General features: G+C 41.7%; 1 protein-coding gene across 3 annotated transcripts in view; it reads right to left on the bottom strand.

Moving 5' to 3' along the window:
- Nucleotides 1–15,455, bottom strand: part of synj1 (synaptojanin 1) — a 28,664-nt gene that overhangs the window by 4,095 nt on the left and 9,114 nt on the right. For all 3 annotated transcript variants that reach the window (XM_046038941.1, XM_046038940.1, XM_046038942.1), the window contains exons 8-27: nt 14,430–14,526; nt 13,712–13,887; nt 13,337–13,418; nt 13,054–13,206; nt 11,517–11,682; nt 10,493–10,684; nt 9,523–9,607; nt 8,891–9,031; nt 8,592–8,784; nt 8,348–8,506; nt 8,062–8,218; nt 7,703–7,826; nt 7,253–7,465; nt 7,092–7,170; nt 6,753–6,918; nt 6,412–6,588; nt 5,841–5,969; nt 2,191–2,243; nt 1,901–2,090; nt 1,465–1,787 (exon numbers count right to left, since the gene is read on the bottom strand). In XM_046038941.1, the coding sequence (XP_045894897.1) occupies nt 1,465–1,787; nt 1,901–2,090; nt 2,191–2,243; nt 5,841–5,969; nt 6,412–6,588; nt 6,753–6,918; nt 7,092–7,170; nt 7,253–7,465; nt 7,703–7,826; nt 8,062–8,218; nt 8,348–8,506; nt 8,592–8,784; nt 8,891–9,031; nt 9,523–9,607; nt 10,493–10,684; nt 11,517–11,682; nt 13,054–13,206; nt 13,337–13,418; nt 13,712–13,887; nt 14,430–14,526 (3,055 nt within the window). The remainder of the gene's footprint in view (nt 1–1,464; nt 1,788–1,900; nt 2,091–2,190; nt 2,244–5,840; nt 5,970–6,411; nt 6,589–6,752; nt 6,919–7,091; nt 7,171–7,252; nt 7,466–7,702; nt 7,827–8,061; nt 8,219–8,347; nt 8,507–8,591; nt 8,785–8,890; nt 9,032–9,522; nt 9,608–10,492; nt 10,685–11,516; nt 11,683–13,053; nt 13,207–13,336; nt 13,419–13,711; nt 13,888–14,429; nt 14,527–15,455) is intronic.

Here is a 15,455-nt window from a genome sequence, read left to right as displayed (position 1 = left end):
CCTTCCCAACCCTTTGATAGTACATAGCCATATTTCTTGGGGAATTACTACCACTTCTTTGACGTAAATGGAAGTTTAATTTACTATTACAATGGGCGATATGATATGCAACTGATAAGAAGTGTTAGACAGCTCTTTATCTAGCTATTTTAGATGTTTTATCTGTTTGTCGACTTCTTTTTTGCATTTTATGACTTGCATGCACTACACAGTCGGCGGGAATGTCTATCATGTCACAGACATGCTTGTGTGCATAAATAGGCTGCCCGATTTGCAAAACGCCGCGCTCACTAACAAAACCCCTCAATCGGGGGCAAATCAGCGAGGGGTCGGCACTCGATCGTTATATGTGAACTACTCAACAAGAAAGGAAGATCATTAAGATTTTCTCAATTATCACACAGGATTTGTAAACATGCTCTGTGCATGTTGGTTAGATGAGATAGAGTCGACATCCCTGTTGCCGTTCAACGTAATCAAGAGTCCCAATTTGAAAAACAGCAAGTCATGTAGTCTGAACAGCACAGTGATATGCCAAAAGTCGTGTAGTCTGATTGTGGGGCATTGGGGCTTATCAAAACATTGACAGCTCCACTAGTGGTCAAAAACTCCAAAGGGGAACCTTAAAACTGGCCAACTCAAAACATTTACAAACATGTATTGAACTACATCGACTACTGATGTATCACATTCACTAAATCTAACACAAATACATGAAATAGTACAAATTTAACAAAATGTCAAATCAAATTATGAGGTCATTGCATATCTGCTCAACAGCTGAACCACAGTGAGCAGATATGAAAGGACTAGAGAGGGAAAAATGGCCAACAACAAACCTCACATTTTCATCTGTTTTTTTTCTCCATGTCATTTATGGTTTGATGTGTTGACTGGCCAAAAAAAAAGGGAAAAAAAGACATATTGCTCCATTTTGTGAGCCTGGCACAAAACAATGCATGGCTTTGTAGAGGAATAACATTTAAAATAACTTGGATGTAAAAGGAAGGAAAACCAATTATGAAATGAGGGGGAGGTTACTTGGTGTAATGTATGAGAGGTAACAACATCAGAGAAGAGGACTGTTGTGCAATGAAGGATGAGACAAAGTGATGGTTTAATATCAAGTACCTGTCACCCTGAGGGCTTCTCCAGCTTGTGAGAGAGAGACAAATGTATCAGATAGACAAAAGCAGGAAGAATGACACAGGCAACTGAGCTCATCTGATGTGAGACAAAGAAGAAGCTATTGTCCTATTGTCTCCACCTCCTACACTCGTCATAATTTTGCATAAAATATCTTGTCTAATGAGCAGAATTTGAGCAAGAATCTGTAGGACGTGATTCCGTAACATGCAAGCAAAAAAATCTTAATTGAGTGTACTCAACAAATAATTATGTTAGTGTTCTTTGTTCAGTTTGCTGAAATTCCAGTTATGTCATGACAAGGAAGTTGGCACCAACCTGCGCAGCTGGGGCTGTCTCAGACTTGGCAGCATCAGGCGGCAGAGCATGAGAGGAGCGGGAGCGTGGTGGGGGTTTAGGAGAAGCTAGACCCTGTGGAGGCCCGGCAGGGGCAGCAGCAGCAGCGGGAGGAGGCCCTGCTTTAGGAGCTGCAGCTTGCTGTGGTTGGAGTGGAGCTGGATATGTGGGCTGCATTGGTGGTGGGAGTTGGGACTGAGCTGAAGGGGCAGCTGGTTGGGGCTGCATGGGTTGCTGCAGGGGTGACGGAACCTGGGGTCTCACTGCAGGGGGCTCTGTAGGAGGCAGTCCGGCGATGGGAGGACCTGAGCAAGGAAACAGAACAGAGTTAAGGCTTAAATACACTGTCTAAGATTAAAAAGATTCTAGTGTCGATAATCTAGTATACTGCCCTCTGAGAAATCATATTTTCTTTTACCCAGAGGAAGGTCGGTCGGTTTTGCCAGTGCACTGGGCACAGGGCGTGGGGCTCCGGGGTGGGTGTCTGAGATGGGCCGTGGGGCCCCGGGATGCACCTCTGGGATAGGTCTGGGTGCTCCAGGGTGAGAGGGAGGTGGTTGGCGAGACTGAGGGGGCATACTGATTACTCCAGCTCGAGGAGGGATATTCTGGATGATGAAGATGGAATAGAAAATATTAACAAATTAGGGTAAAAATCAGTAAAAAAATTGTCAAACTCCTTTTTGTCACAAATATAAGAGAACTCACTGGTCTGGGAGCACCTCCAGGTCCAGGAGCTCCCACTGCGGCCTGGCCTCGACCTGAAAGAGTCACAATAGACAAACCAGCAATGTTAGCAACAAAAAATGTCTTACTATTCTGTATTAATCAAGAGGGCTGTGGCCCCTAGACAGAGATATAAGGAATAGCAGGCACATTAAGGGAGATGGGAGGTTCAAGAAAATGAAAGAAAATACTGCAAACCCATCCCAACATATGACAGACTGAATTCCCTGTGGCTGACTTCATTATAAATGATGACTCAAGTCATTCCTGTGCTCCAGGAGGTCTGGAGGAGAGGCAGACCTTGTTCTGTGAGCCAACTGCTCACCGCACAGCTTCTAAGCACACACATCTTCTTTCACTATTCTCCTGCTGAATCCCTCTCGGAGCATGCAAATGTTCCCACGCGTCTTAGATGTCTGCATCTGTGTAATACTTCACTGTACAGTCACTAAACGTAAGTCAACCCTGCTATAACCCCCCCCCCCCACACACACACACACACACTTGGCTAACCAACATTTGACTAACCACACACGCACACCATACAAAATGGGTCAGGTGAAGACAGGCTAAGTCACCGATAGGCTAAGCAACCAAACTCTATCTTCCGCCCTGAGGCAGGCTTAATTTCTTTAAGAGCAAAAACACATAACACAGGATTATAGTAGACAGAGGGATCATGTCTGCCCCATATCACTCCCAGCAAGTACAAAAAAACTACACACAAACATGGGCTTTCGTGGGAAAAATACAGACCTACATAACTGAATAACAATCCTTAGTCCTCTTTCAATGATACATTAAAACTAAGTGAGGCTATGTCATGCTTTGTGGCACTCACCTGCAGCGGCATCTGGCCGAGAAAGAGCGGGGCTTTTTGGTCCTTTGCAGCACAAAGTAAACCAAACCACATTACTGTTATTCACAAGAGTGGAATACTGGTCACGGCAGGCAGGTTTTCCTAATAACAACACTTTCCAAGAAGCACTAGGAATAGCGTATGGTGGTAATACTGCAGTATGAGGATTTTCCCACTAATCATAGTGGATTATGAAGCTGAGTTGACTGAAAGACCATTTGAAGTCTGGACAAAAGGCATTTTCCTGACACCTTACTTCATACTGATCGAGTGCACACTTCCTCACTATGTGCAACCATTTCAGATGCTCCTCTGCAATGTGTGTACCTCATGACTCCTGATTATGTGACAGAATTTTTAAGTAGCCGATTTTAGGTGCATATCCTCCCTTTTACACAAGTTGTGATATTTACTTTCAGACCTCAATACAAATGTTTATAAGTCATTAGGAAAAATGCCTGCCCTTCTTTTTTTGTTGTTGTTTTTTTTTTATTAATCCTTAACACTTGGCACTAATTGGTAGGGATGCATTACACTCATAACCACCACTGAATATTAAATAGGAAGAAGACATTTTGTCTTCTAGATAGAAAAGAATTTGCCTCCAGTGGCACTGTTATTATGTGTATTTGGTCCCTCTAGCCAATTAACCTCTTTGATTTTTGCATTCCCTGCTTATTTTGCATTTAAATAAGCTTACAGGCTACCACACACACACACACACACACACACACACACACACACACACACACACGGCCCACAATGCTCTAGAGTTGGACAATGGTGATCCATCAATGTCAAAAAAGCATCAATGACATTGATGATTGGGTGTAAGACTACAGGGGTCAGATGATATTTAAAACCAGCAGTTACCTTCACTGCCTCTCCTACCAAGCAGTGGGCTGGGACATATGCCCCAGTCTTGAAAGTCAAAGAGGGAAAAAAGTATTTTCAAAATAAAGTACAGCAGGGAACATAAGATTTTAGCTGCAGTGTTGTTGTCACAATATGAAAAAATACATCATGACCTACCAGCTACTTCCACATTAAATACATTCAAATAAGGGCAACAATGTCTAGGACAGTTAAAAAAAAAGAAGAAAATAATCACACTACAACAGTACTCACTTTACACCACAGAGGAGGGATAGTCGTAAATATCATGGCAAGGCAAGCCACATTTTCTCTAAAAATAATCTACTTTCACCAAAATCACATAATATAGGGAGTGATTAGATGATGCACAAGAGGCACTGCATTTTGAACATCCTCCCTGAACTTGAAAACCTCATGAACACATACTTAATCCAGGAGTTATTCATCTAAAATCAAGCATGGCATGACTCAGCAACCACATGACCTCTTTCCCCTTAAATTTATTCTGAGATTGTTTTTGGTGGTCAAAAATAAGTCAAAAAGCTGAAGCTAAACACAAGGACAGCTTTGTGGTGTGTACACCCAGTCAGGTGCAGGAGACGGTTCAGTCCTGTCATGTTGATGTTTCAGTAAAGAAATTACTTTCTTGTTCAAAGTGAGCCATTATGCTTTTCCGTATTTTCTGTTTATTTAATGTTGGATGTTCATGTTAAATGTGGCCAAAGCTTCAAACAATGAGGTAAATGTATTTCAAAGCAATCCCTGTGAGCCATAACCTCTGATTTCCCACTGTTCTGAACGCTCCGGTTTGAACAGTTTTTGGCTTAAAGAGACAGGAGCATCTACAGCTCGTTTTGAGGTTGAAATGGGGGCCTGTATAATACTTTTTGATTTAAATGCAAAGTCACACAGGAGTCCCAGAACTACAATACAGGGCTGGAAATGCAGTGTAGGAAAAGTACAAGGTTGTATAACGAAATGACATTTGTAGGCCCACAAATGTGTACACACACACACACAGCATATAACTGAGTTTATATTAAAATATGATACAATAATATAACAGGTCACCTTTAAAGAATCATACAACCATCTGCATGCTAACGTTGTACTATGTCCAGGCAGTGACAATGCCACTGTGCAGAGCAAATGATTCATATGCAGAATGAAGGAGCAAATAAAAATTTGTGGGCAGGCTGTGCAATGCTAAATCAAAAGGAAAAGCAGGTCTGAAATTGTCTGAAATACTGCAATAAACGTTCAGTAGACATATATGAAGCCCAAACAAGGTTCAACATGCTCAAGAGCACCTCTTTGACAGTTGAGTGATGGGTTTCTCTGGATTATCTATACGCTTTTTGCAATATGGCATGCTTAAGAAAATGACCATTCCTGTTCTGACATTATTGCCATCCATGATAAGTCAGAAACATTTTCTTGGTATAAAGCACCATATAAACTGAACTGGAATGAGCAGGGCCTACTGGCACCTTACTGAATCAGCAATGATGCGCTTCTCAGTGTGTCGCTTCAGATGGGGAAAAAAAAAAAGAAAAAAAGAAAAAAAAGACAGCAGCCACTACATTAAATGCTTCAGCTATGTAAGCACATAAACACACAGTTCCACAGCAACCACTTTACCTCCAGACTCCTTTCTAACTGGAAGAGGGCTCATGCCTCCTTCAGGAATGAGGCAAAGCAGTGGGATAAAAGTAAAAATGTTAACATCTGTCTCAAGTATTTCCTATATGAAAAAATAAATATCCACACTTCCAATGTAGGACTTTATTTACTTCCTCAGACTAAGGTTGTAGGATATATTTCTGTGATTCAAATATCAGATAATTTAAAAATAATTAATCAACTGTATACAAGAAGATTAAGAACGATGCTCTACCTGAAGGTGGTGGTGGGCGTTGGGGGGGTGCTGGTCTGGCTGGGGGGGCGTGGGGACGAGGGGGAGGCGGGCGTTTGGGCTCCATGCCTTGAGATGTGGGGGCACCGGGCTGGAAGTCAACAGGAGGCCCTGGAAAGAAGAAAATGAAAGAGTTGCACATTTATACATGAAAAGGGAATGGTTTAACAGAGGAACAACTTTTCATCATTTGAAATTGTTTCCAGAATTTGTTCCTTGTGCGCAGCCATGATTCAGTGTTTCAGACCATTCAGACCAAAGGAAAGAGGAAGCAAACACTGCACACATTTTAATACTACACATGTTTCAAATGGGAACTGGTAGTTAATAGTAAGACACACAACAAGCCTTCTAACACCCAACATCGATTCATTCATTACACATCACATTTTACCTGGAAATTGTCTCCTCAATGATGATGGACTTAAATCTGCTTCCATGCATTACAAACAGAACAAGATTACAGTTTATATTCAGACAGGTAGAGGCTGGAGCCTGAGTAGATGATTAGCCTGATTCCAGGTGTGTGTCATGCTGCACATGCTGTATTTACCCTGTGATGGTCGGTGTGGTGCACGACTAGGCCTGTTAGGGGCTGCAGGTTCTCCGTGGGTGGGGGAGGAACAGGGACTACTGCGCGGGGAGGGGAGAGGGGAGGATCCAGGGCCACAGCCCGCTCCAGGCTGCAGGTGCTGGGGGAGGATCTCCTCCACCTCTTCATCCACATCACCTGGTACAGGAGACAAGAGAGCAGGAATTCATGTCCTTGAAAGTGGTAATCTCTACAACCCTCTGGATATTAGTGGTGGTGAAAAACACAAACGTAAATTGGCATTTATAATATCCAAATTTTTGAGGATATGGATTAGGGACTGCTAGAGAGTCTCTCCTCACCTTCCATATCGTAATCGTCGTCGCCCATGTCCGTGTCCTCAGCAAGCAGGGTGGAGCTGGCTGAGGTGGGGATGCTGCCACAGATCCTCTCCACGCTCATCTCCTCCTCCAGACTCTTGATCCAGCCTGGACTCTTCAGACGAATGTCAATCAGTTTGCCAAGGACCTACAATGTAAGTGCGAGACATAGACAAGAGAGAAGTAGACATTGGTTACCAGGTATACAAGCGCTTGACACAGATCTTCAAAAGTAGCGCAGGGGTTATTAATGATGCGACTTTGAATTTAGACAACAGAGATGGATGTTAAGACTTATTAATAGACTCAGGGAAGACTTACAGTGGAAGCGCTGAGAGACAGAGCAGCAAGAGCAGAGTAACCTTCCAGGAAGGTCACCCACATCTTCTCCTCAACAAACCTGCATACACAAGGACAATGTCAATACAGTCTTACTGTCTGAAGGTGATACATGCCTTAGTGTGTTCGGATGTCAGGCTCACCTGATGAGGATGACCTCTCCAAACTGTGAAAACTTGTCCAGCAGCTCGTCTATGAGTGCGTCGTCAAAGTAGTCCTCAGGGCCGGAGGAGCAGAGCGACACCAGGATGGTGCCGTCCGGAGGCCCCTGCAGGGCGATGACTTCTTTGTAGACCTGGTGCCGAGCCTCTGGGTCGACTTCCAGGATGTCCACGTCTATTATTGACACTACAGGCCTACAGAAAGACATTGAGGACAGTGCTGAGATTTTATATATATATATATATATATGTGTGTGTGTGTGTTGGCACCATTGTTCTATTTCAGAGTCTGTATGATCAGTTGGTTCCACTTGACACCACAACACAGATTTCGCATAAGATGGAAAAGCAGCAACTTAACAGCATACTATTCTGGTGACACTGAAATATAATTATTTTACTCCAGTCTTACAGATATATCTTGTTACCTACCGGTGGTCGGAGGTCTTAAGCTCAGCCCTGCCATAGTACTTTAGAATCCCAGGACTCCAGGGGTTGTCTGGATCATCCTCATTCCCCCCAAATGTAGATGCCCCCACTACATTCATCTCCTCAGCTGCAAAACATTCACAAATACATATACTGTATGTACAGAAGCACACAAACAGATAAAAGTATTCGTATGTTTCAGAAGTTTAGATTCTGTTATACACACATATAGAATGAAAGAAGGCAGGCAGGACAAATAAGCCAAAACTTTTTTTTTTACCCAGTGTTGTCTTCAGAAAATAGGTCTGAGATAGAAGGGAAATAGACTGGCAAGACTTAGCTGCAGTGTCTTTGCATCTTACCAGTTTTGTCAAAGTTCCACTTCCTCCTCTTCCAGAGTATGCGGTCAGTCCAGGCTGGTGTGCGGCACTTCTCACTGGTGTCATAATCTTCTGAGAATAAGTCATATTTATAGGTGGGGGCAAAATCTACCTTCCCCTCGATGAAACCTCGGAAAATCTGTAGAAAAAATGTCTGCGTCAGTACGGGCTACAAAACCCAGGGTCAGTGTTATGGTACACTGTTTTCTGTTGAGGGAAAGTGAAACATAACAGTGCTGTAAACATGCATGTGTGCTGTAGACCATACCAAACCAGCGTTCTTCTGGTCCAACAGCTGGTCCCCATCTGTCAAGGCATCCCAGTTCTGCTGTCTGATGAGCTCTTTTACTTCCTCATTGGGCAGGTTGATTCGATAGTTGAAGTCTCCACACCAGAAAATGTAGTCATGCGAGTACAGCAAGCGACCCTGGCAAGAACACGATGGATGCGTTTATGCTCATGTTATGCATAAATGTGCTTTAAAAGTCACTTGTTAATGTCACCGTTATTACCATGGGGAAGCTGAGTCTGCGTGTGATCTCATTGTAGTCGTCATTCCTCTCCTTGACCTGTGACTGGCCAGCAGCAAAGTGGGAGCAGACAAAGCAGATGCTGGTGGTGTGGAACAGCAGGCGGATGGCCACACCTCCTTTATTGCCTGTCGCCCCGCCCATTCCAGTTTTTACAGTATCAACAGCAACATCCCTGGAAAACACATTGAATGACAAATATACATTTGTTACCATACCTGTGATTTACGTTACCATTAGATAAAGTGTACATGTAAGTGAGAATGTGCACGGTTTCATACCTGATGAATGGTGCGTGCTGTGGACGGATGAAAACAAACAGACACACTCCCACCAGCTGCTCTGAAGCAAGCAGCACATACTTGTGGTCCCGCGATATGTTTTTTTGTAGTTCAGCTGCCCAAAGTTTCTGGTTCGTAGTGCTGAGGCAAGAACAGAAAGAAAAAGATTAAAAAATGAATAAATAAATTTAAAAAACAGACAAGCTAAAAACATAAAGAGCAGAGTCAGCGGGAATGTTAACATTTCATCATGTTACAAAATATTCTTTATTCTTCTTATAGATATATAACCTACATAAATCCCATCTGGGTAAGTCATATTGAAATAATGTGTGGTGGTGATGGCGCAGTCGATAAGACACATGCCTTTGGTGTGAGAGACCACGGTGTCCCTGAGCAAGACACTTAACCCCTAGTTGCTCCAGAGGCATGCGACATATACAGCAATTGTAAGCTACTTTGGTAAAAGTGTTAGCTAAATGAATAAATGTAATGTAATGTGTAATCAGTATGTTTCCTGATCTTAATGACAACAAAGAGAAGATTCATAATCCGAGATAATTCACAGCCACCTTTAAAAATGGCATTCTTATGGAGGACAAAGACAGGTCTGTTATCTCAGGCACACATACCTGGCACTGACAATGTTGCCAGCATTCAGTTCAACCATTTCCTCAAAACCGATGGCAAAGATATCTATAGGGTTGGCTTTGCTGTCTGTAAAGAAAAAAATTACACAATGTTTAACATAAATATCTGATCAAAATGATTTGGATATCTTAACATAATGACATTTTGTGAGTAGTATATTGATTTAAAACCACCGTCACTGTAGTGACAGCAGACAAGTGCTTTAATGAAAACGTTCTACTCTGTAATGCCAGTAATAAGTACAATGTTCTGCTAATCTATAGGCAGACTAGCCAACATGATAGTATAAAATATCAAATTGTCCTTTAAGGTCACCTATTTTAACTTTCACGTTTCAAGGTTCTTTCTTGTGTGAGTAAACGCATTCACCGAGCAAATGCTCAGTATGAACAATATCAGCTGCGGTTGACCATTTAGTTCCCTGGACCTCAGCTACAGCAAGTAGTACCTGAACATTTGTTACTAAAGGAGAGTGAAGCACTTCTATTCACTTTTCCCAGTCCACATTTTCTCCCACCTTTCACCCTGAAACTTCAAACTAGAAATCTCTTGCATCTTAAAAGAAACAGTTTAACATTTTGGGAAATATGCCCAGTTGCTTTCTTGAGTTAGAAGTGAAGACGGACACCAATAGATATAATGGTATAATAGTGGCACTATCATACTTTTATATCTATAACTTCCACTGTCACATCCTGAAGTCTTGTCATTACTGTGAGGCACACAGCCAAGAGGTAATTCTGCACATAACCCTGCTTTTAAACCACAACAGGTTGTTTTTTTTTGTATGGACTAAACAAATCAGATGTAGCGATATGAGAGTGAAAGCAAATAAGCATTTTTTACCAAAACATAAAAAATTCCTTTAACCTAATAAATAAGGCCCTATGAAACATAATTTCCAGGGATGACATTTATCCTAACAGTGAGTGCAGATAAATACCAACATACCTTGGAACTCAGGATGGCCTGCCTTCTTTGGAGCATCCAACAGCCAGTCATTGATTGTCTGGTTTCTGTAAGCAATGCTGCGAAACTGTTTACCCCCGTTGACATTCCAGGTGCCGACACAAACCCGGATCTGCTTGGGCCTTGTGTATTTATGGTAGTTCTGACACATTCCAAGCAATACTCTTGGGGAGGCTGGAGAGTGGAGGGGAGTAGGGTTAGAGTGTAAAATGATAGAGTATGTGTGTGTGTGTGTGTCTGTCTGCAGGAAGGGTGGCATACAGGCAAACAAAACAAATACAATAGAGGGAATGTTCTAAAACACAGGGCATGGGATTAAGAATACAAACCACAAATCTCGCTGAAATAAACAGAACATTCAATTAATCAACCTTGGTAATGGTTCATTTCTGTCTGTACATTTCCAAAGTGATGTCAAATTCATTGCAAAATTCAGCATCCTCTTTCATTTAAGCCTGATGATATGCAGCCGACAGAGTGTTACCACTACCAACGTTGAATTATAAATGAATGAACAATAATAGAGTAGCAAACACAAATGATATGAGAACTAGGTGACGGGATGAAAAGATCCATTCACTGGGGGCAGTATGTCAGTTACTATACCTGATTGTAAGACGGGCTCAGTGACTAAGATTGTGCGCAAGAGCGAGGGGGGGGGGTGAGAGAAAGGAGAGAAGGGCGGGTTAACCAGTGCTTTAACAGATAATTCTAGCAGAGCAGTTGTTAATCTAACTGGGACAGAAACTGACTCATGGAGATTACACTTCCTACTTGACACAGAGCAGATAAACACTTGTGCAGAGTAGCTTCTACAACAGATACAAAGCTCGTCAAAATATTCAAACAATCCTCCCCAGAAAGGAAATTATATTCTTTGATTTACAATTACAAGATATATGCAACTTGCAAAAACTTTGTTACACAATTTAAGTAAATTGTAAGAAGATGCAAACTGTTGACTCAATAAAACATAGGTCATATTAACAATGTTACAAAGAATTACCGTAAAGACTGGAAGTGGTGAGCAAGGCCCGAGCTTTGTCCGCCAAATCACTGTTGAGTGTGGAGCCCAGCCTCAGGATGTCTATGGCCTCCTGCTTTGAACTGTCAAAGAAGTTGTTCTGGATGGTCCTTGTCACAGAACGAGCTCCATCTTTTAGCTTTCCCGCCTACAAAACAGACACACACAGACACACACACACACACACACACACACACACACTTCAATTAGATAAAACCATCTAAATTATTAGCTATATTTTCACTTGTTGTGGCGGGAAAAAAAGTTGGTATTTTCCAACCATGGAAGAGAAGAAAAGTAGGAACACATGAGAGACACCCAAGTAATACTGATTTTTGAACTGACCAGGAAGGATCAAAACTGCCAGACATAGCACTTTAAAATGTCACTGATTGATGTGTAACATAATTAATGGCAATAATAATTTTGATTCCTCCAGGTGCATCCAACCAAGACCGCAGATGTTGCAAGTTAATTTAAGCAAAAATAGAAAATGATCACTCAATAACAACAGCTATTTCCCTTTGCTTTTTTGCTCCTCTTAACTAGATTCTAACTAGACGTAGATCGGCAGAGATCCCCATGGAGCTTTCAAGAGTTGCCAGGTCAAGACAGTATGCATCACCAGAATACTTCGAGGAGAATAAAAATCACTTTTCATACAAAAAGGAGGTCCCACATACCCCGTCCTGCATTATCATCATCTAATCCAGACACTGAAATCCAATGCACCAGAAATAGACCCACAGCTCAAAAACAACATCAACTGGCTCGTTAACTTACCACACAGGTAGAGAGGTCCAGAGGATAGCAGAAAGAGATAGCACACAAGTTAAGAAACAGAAGCACACAGTTCTACACTCAGAAAGGATTGACTGTTCATGCAGAACTCACTGCATCTATGGCTGAATATCAAAGTCCAAAGTAACAACTGAAGTCCTCAGTTCTGTCAACACACAGTACAGGACTTCTCCCTTTATTGTACAGTTCTGTTTGTGGCTATTAATGTGTCACAGTCATGGAAGGGGCCATGACTGTGAACATGCTTGATCATAGATGAACTGGTCACAGGTCAGGTGACAGTAGGTTGTGAGGGCTGATACTATTGAGAGACTCCGTTAACCTCTCTTGGTGTACCAAAATAAAAGAAGTTCATGATAAAATAACTGAATTTTCAAACAGTTTTTGTTTAAGGTGGTAAAACCTACATTTCACCGTTTTGACACAGCTCTTGCTATATTTTCTTTCTATAGTTGAAAGTGAAGTTTGCTGAATTTGCTTCAATCAAATGCTGTCACTGACAGTTCCATGTTCCCTGCCAGTATCAACGACTGGGAGGATGTTGTTACAACAGGCTGAGCGTTACTGTAAGTAACTTCTAACAGTATCAGGTGCTAAAATTCGTAAAATCATGGAAATCCTACATCAAATACAACTTTGATAATCTGCTGAGCATCACATTTTTGCCTCAATGGTTAAATTGTGATTTACTGTGAATTTGTATATTCATGTTGTGTACCTTGGCCTTGCCATCCAGGGCACCAGTTCCAGCATAGATCTTACTGACGGAGTCTCCGTTGGCAGACCACATGGTCCGAAAAACCTCCTGGAACCTGGCCACCAGCTGGGGCTTCTCTGTCAGACCCATTTCCTCCAGCTGTTTTGGCAGCATCTGGTGTGGTAAAGAATAGTGGGTTTGACTAAAAGCATTATCACTAAATACAATGTCCTTTGACACAAGAAATGCAAATGCTATTTTATAACAAAACAAGAGCATAAAACACAATGTGACACGGTCCTACCTCAAGGGCAAAGAAGGCCTGGACGCTGTTGGTTCTATCCAGACAGTCCAGGCAGTTGGTCCTAATGGTCCCACCCTGAGTCCTAAAAAGATGTCAAAATGTTAAGAAGCAATAACAAACATTATATTATTTTATATAATTTAAAAGGTTCCGTGTGTAAGATATAAGGGGCTCCATCTGCAGAATATGGCTCAAAGACTGCATCTAGAGAGGGCCTTTCACATTTTTTCGCGAGTTTCACAGCCACCGTAGTTTCTCCTACACGTATAGAATGGGAGGGCGAAGCGAGTGGTTTTCACTGCTAGTTGCCACTAAATCCTACACACTGCTCTTTGTACTTTGTACACTACTTCTTTGTTGGTACTTATTTCTCACCTTACGATACCCGTCTCTCCTGAGTAGTAGAAGAACCCACATTCCTCCATGAACTTGCTGACGTAAGGTTTGAGGACACTGTGGAGTTTGTCTGCCTTGCCTCCCTTCACATTTTGATGGTAGTCAAAGTTCACCATTTTCACTGCTGTTGAATGCTCTGATGCCTTCAGGTGACTCTGAGAGTGACAGAGAGAGGAAGAGGACTCGTTCCCAGAAATTCAAACTGAATGCAAAAACATTGTGCATGCAAAGTGCGTTGCCTTTACCCACATAGCAACATCAGTTTGCATTCATTAATACAAAACCAATGGCTTGAATTCCCAGGAAATTCTTTGATTGTAATCTGTGAACATTCATCGGTTAACAGCTGTTAATATAGTCGACTATGCTTACTCATTAATAGTAAACATTTACATTTAAAGGCAATGTTTTGTACATTTCACTTTGCTAAAACACCCACAGCACACACTAGATGTCATAAATAGACCATAGACAAAAATGTGACCTTACAAGAATTCACAGTACTGGCATTGGAATAAGGAAGAATTCCTTGCTGTCGCTAGTGTGTGGCTTTACAAAGAGAATAAAGGCAGCAACTGTTTTGACACGCATCATTTGCAGCCAGTGCGTTTTGGACCAAGTCTGTTTTGCTAGGAGCATTAAATAAATGTCTTACAGTACATGTCAGTGTCGGGGGACAGAAAAAGGTGCCTCTCACCTGAAACGCTTTGCTGAGCATGTGTTCCCCTTCTTTACTCCCAAGCAGGTTGATGATCACCTGTTTACCATACAACCCCCGCAGTGCAGTGAAGTGTCTGGAAAACACATACACAACCACATAATAAGCATTGTAAAGGTCTAAAATGACATCACAGAATAATGGTGCATCAATACCAGCACTCATCATAACATATGAAAGTATTCATGATTAGGAGTGTTTAAGCTTGATAAGGATCTCTCAGATTAAATCCTGATAAACCCACTGACAGGTCTGTATCATTTTTTTTTTTCCAAACTTTTACGTGTAATGCAAATTACTTTGAATGGGACATGACATATCAAAAATTAAATATGAATGTGCAATGAATTCCAAAGTTGTATAAATCCTAATAAACTGTAATCTTTATTTATATTTCAATACATCTTTCTTCAGTTGTGACACTTGCACCTGAATAGCCGAGGGACTACATTACACAAATGATGGGGATTAATCATGGGTGTACATAATAAGACAGTTTCTTAGCTGGGTGCATGTTTTTGCAAAGTTGTAGAGACCGGATATGGATGGAATGGCAGCGCCAACCAGCGAAGAGAAAAGCAGACCTAGACGACACTCTGCTAGTGTTACAGTGTTTAAAAAAGATGTTATTGTTGGCCTTGTACTATCTAAGGAATTTCGACAAAGACATATTAGGCTGTCACTGCATTAGACTGCCTAGATATTACAAAGGATTAGTCATACGTCCTAATCTGGACAGATATTGACCAGATGTGCTGCCAACTACTAGTGTGAAAAAATGACTAATTTGTTGCTAAACACAAATGGTGCATCTGACGTGCTTGTCCTGACATGCTCAAGATATTTATAAGCAACAGGAAACATTTATACTGAGCTCAGCCCTGCTGAGTCCAAGATCAAGATCTAGATCTAGAAATGAAAGAACCACTGGTGGTCTTCAGAATTTTACATAGCTTCACATCAACATGTTGCCTTGAGTGAACAGCATGGCTGTTCTGAGACTGA

The sequence above is a fragment of the Micropterus dolomieu genome, linkage group LG23 (assembly GCF_021292245.1).
Source record: "Micropterus dolomieu isolate WLL.071019.BEF.003 ecotype Adirondacks linkage group LG23, ASM2129224v1, whole genome shotgun sequence".
Classification (NCBI taxonomy): Eukaryota; Metazoa; Chordata; class Actinopteri; order Centrarchiformes; family Centrarchidae; genus Micropterus; species Micropterus dolomieu.
The sequence above is the reverse complement of the archived record's forward strand: the minus strand, read 5'-3'. Positions and strand labels throughout refer to the sequence as shown.